Below are 3,496 nucleotides of genomic sequence, written 5' to 3'. Positions count from 1 at the left end.
CATACGTGTGAACATATGATTGGCCCATGTAATCATTTTGGACCAATCAGAAGTTGACACGTATGCAGTTGGACCAAAAAACACTGAAAATGCAAAGTTAGTGTACCAAAACTCACATCGAAAAAGTTAATTGACCAAAACCAAGACATGAACAAGTTAATGGATCGAAAAACTTATTTTTCATATATATATATATATATAGAATAGATAAACAAATAATATGGATAGATTAGAATTTATTTTATTAACGGAGAATCTCATTAATTAATTAGCCTCCGTCTTGATTGTGATTCAATTATTATTGCCTTATTGGCGTTCCTCCTTTTGCGAATAGAAATGATAAGTTGCCACTCGCCAGCCACATTTCATTGTTTGTCAATGTCGATATAGAGTTAGGTGCAACAAACAATAAATTGAATTAATAAGATTTTAAAATAATAATCTCAAATATATAATTTGATTTTATCTATTGAAATCGATATTCATGTTGGTGCTTCATCTGTCCAATCTTTGCCTTTTGAATGGCCAGTCAGCCCGTTTCGGTACTCTACATCTAAAATAATTGTCTAGTACTATGTTTATATTTCGAATGTAAGTATTTTCGCTAATACGTATTATTTTTCTATCGTATATATAGATCAGATCGACTCGTCGCATAGAGATGAATCCATGAGACTTCACACAAGAGACATACTCATAATTAAAATACTTTGTAATTAATAGATGCAATATATAGATATATAATTCATATATACGCTAATTAACGATTCTTTATTTATTAGTGAGGAATACAATCAGGGAGGGTTTCAAATGTTTCCTCCCTCGAATTATCAGCACATATATATAATTGACGACAATGGGAACAAACTAAAATTGACAGACAAATTAAATAATTACTTGGGTAGATTATCCAATTTGTCTTGTACGTTATGATTATTTAATAATACATAAATATTAATATCAGTTAGGCAACGCAGTACGATGAATCTTTTTCCTAGCTTCAACGTGCATGATTCACCGGAAATTCAGACTCCTCATCCTGCATGGAAATAACAGGTCATGATTAATTATCAAATTAAGAAGATATGCATGTGATTATATGGTCATTAAATAAAATATATGATTCAAAATATATATCTATATAATCATGCATGCATGGATTACGACATGCGCAGCTATAATTATTTATAATTTATCAAAAATTTAAATAATATTAACGGATCATGACACACACACGATGTGTGTTCTGAAAAAAAAAAAATTACCCCAAATTAAATTCAGATATTCATGGAAACATATATCTTGTATAAAAATTATTCTTGATGTAACATTGAAAGTTCGCTCCTACGTGTGTATGCGACACTGAAAAATGTGCAATTGCACGTGAAAAGTGCAAATATACAGTGGGTATAAAAATGATTTGTATCAACTTTAGAAGCTGCACAAAATTCCAAATCAGAGATTTAAAATTATTGAAAACCACCCGCGGATAAAGGCTTTTTGTGGCTATAAATTAAGATACATCGTACACGAAGATCGTGTGTGTATGTGTCTCTATATATATAAATAATATTATATTTGAGTGTGTTGATTAAATTTACATAAAATATATGAAACGCGTCTTACGGTTTGCATGCACGAGAACCCTACATGTTCTTATGCCCATGAACACATATGACCCGCGATAGAGAACACTTTAATTAAAGCAAAGCTAGCTATACAAATTTTATTACAAGAAATTTTGGTTAATAATTTCTTGTTCATTTTTTAAAACTTGTTCTTTTAGAAAAATGGATCTTAATTTAATTACCCAATACTTGAGAAATCTAGCATAAAAAATTACACCAATAGTGAGGGGAAAAAAATAAGAATCATATATAATAAAATCGAGGCAGATTCGACGAGAGCGACTCGAATGATATGATATAAACTTCTAAATTGTACTTAGAAGTATTTTTGAAACATTGAATTGAAACATAAAACATCAGCATATATATGTGTTTCCTTTTCTTTATTTATTTATTTATATATAGTATAATATAAATTATACCTTTGCTCCTGATCTCTCATGTTAGCAAGTCCAGTGGTCCTGTAGTTAGGGAATGGCACTCTACCACTCTCAATGTAGCTAATATCCTCCAAAAGGACTTGGTAGTGCCTCTTGACTTCCTCCGGCGTACGACCTCCGATGCTCTTCGCCACATTGTCCCAACGGTCCGGCGTGTCCTTGTCGAACACCGCCAACGCCTTCTCGAAGGCCTTGTTCTCCTTGGCGGTCCAGGAACGAGTCATCGAGGTCGACGCCATCGGGGATTAATTCAAGAAAGAATGCGATTAAAGAATTGGAAATTAATGAGGCCTCAACTCTTGAGAAGTTGAGACAATTAATTAATGAAGAGCTAGCTAGCTGATCAAGAAATGTGTGCATAAGATGTGGGAATTGCTACTTCTTTTATAAGCTCAGGACTAGAGGGTGACGTAGCTAGGTCCGTGGGGTCACTCTTCTATATATTCTTCTTTCATATTGGATTCGAAATTTCGATGCTATATTATATATATATATATATATATATATATATATATATATATATATATATATATATATATATATATATATATATATATATATAAACACATCTAACTTTGCAAGTTAATTAGTGTACGAAACTTGTCAAATAATATTCTATAATTTTTAGTGATTTGTCTCCTTAAGAACCACACTTGAAGGAGGACCAAGTGTGTGTGTGTGTGTGTGTGTGTGTGTGTGTGTGTGTGTGTGTGTGTGTGAAGAATCGTAAATATTATTAATGGTAATAAATATTGATAAGAAACTCTCTACAAGTCGAGAATTTGCTCCAACTCTATCTTTTAGACTTCCTTTAAAAAAAAACACACTCAACCGTATCAATAATTGTTCATGTGTTTGGCATAATATATATGGAAATTACCTAACTCTATTTTTTCATTATTTGCCTAGTTATAACATTTTAAAGTTTTTATGACACAAAAAAAGGACATTATTTTTCGTATCTTACATGTGTTCGAATTGATGAAGTAGGTGGACGTATGGCCAATGATCATTAGTTTGATTCAATATCCTACCAACAATATTGTCTCCGGCAATTAAGCATATGCATGTCGCACAGGATTTTTGTCAGTGCAGTTTACCTATACCTAATATTGTTTGCAGGCTACTACATTAGCACGAAAGTTTACGAACCAAAAAACGTAGCGATTACGGGATCTATATATCGTCGTGAAAAACAAAAAGAGGGCATTTGTTTGTCAAGAATATGAATGATATTACCTAAAACTAGGGGTCCTAACCAAATCCAATGGTACAAAAGTTTTCACGAGAATTACAAAATCCCTTTTCACTTAAATGGAAAGATTTCTGGTAAGCATGTCCATAAAATGTCAGTCCATCCACAAAATTATTAGGTACTTGTATGTATCACAATTATTTTTTGTACGATCGATAAACAAATTTTTTATA

At 31.8% G+C, this 3,496-nt stretch overlaps 1 protein-coding gene across 1 annotated transcript; it reads right to left on the bottom strand.

The window, feature by feature from the left end:
• Positions 1–873: 873 nt before the first annotated feature.
• LOC140866123 (transcription factor RADIALIS-like) lies at positions 874–2,379 on the bottom strand. Its single transcript, XM_073271021.1, has 2 exons — positions 2,051–2,379; positions 874–1,039 (listed from the first exon to the last, which is right to left on the bottom strand). Exons 1-2 carry the CDS (start codon positions 2,305–2,307, stop codon positions 1,015–1,017), a joined length of 282 nt encoding a protein of 93 aa, XP_073127122.1. The 5' UTR covers positions 2,308–2,379; the 3' UTR covers positions 874–1,014.
• Positions 2,380–3,496: the final 1,117 nt, after the last annotated feature.

The sequence above is a fragment of the Henckelia pumila genome, chromosome 4 (assembly GCF_033568475.1).
Source record: "Henckelia pumila isolate YLH828 chromosome 4, ASM3356847v2, whole genome shotgun sequence".
Taxonomy (NCBI): Eukaryota; Viridiplantae; Streptophyta; class Magnoliopsida; order Lamiales; family Gesneriaceae; genus Henckelia; species Henckelia pumila.
The sequence above is the reverse complement of the archived record's forward strand: the minus strand, read 5'-3'. Positions and strand labels throughout refer to the sequence as shown.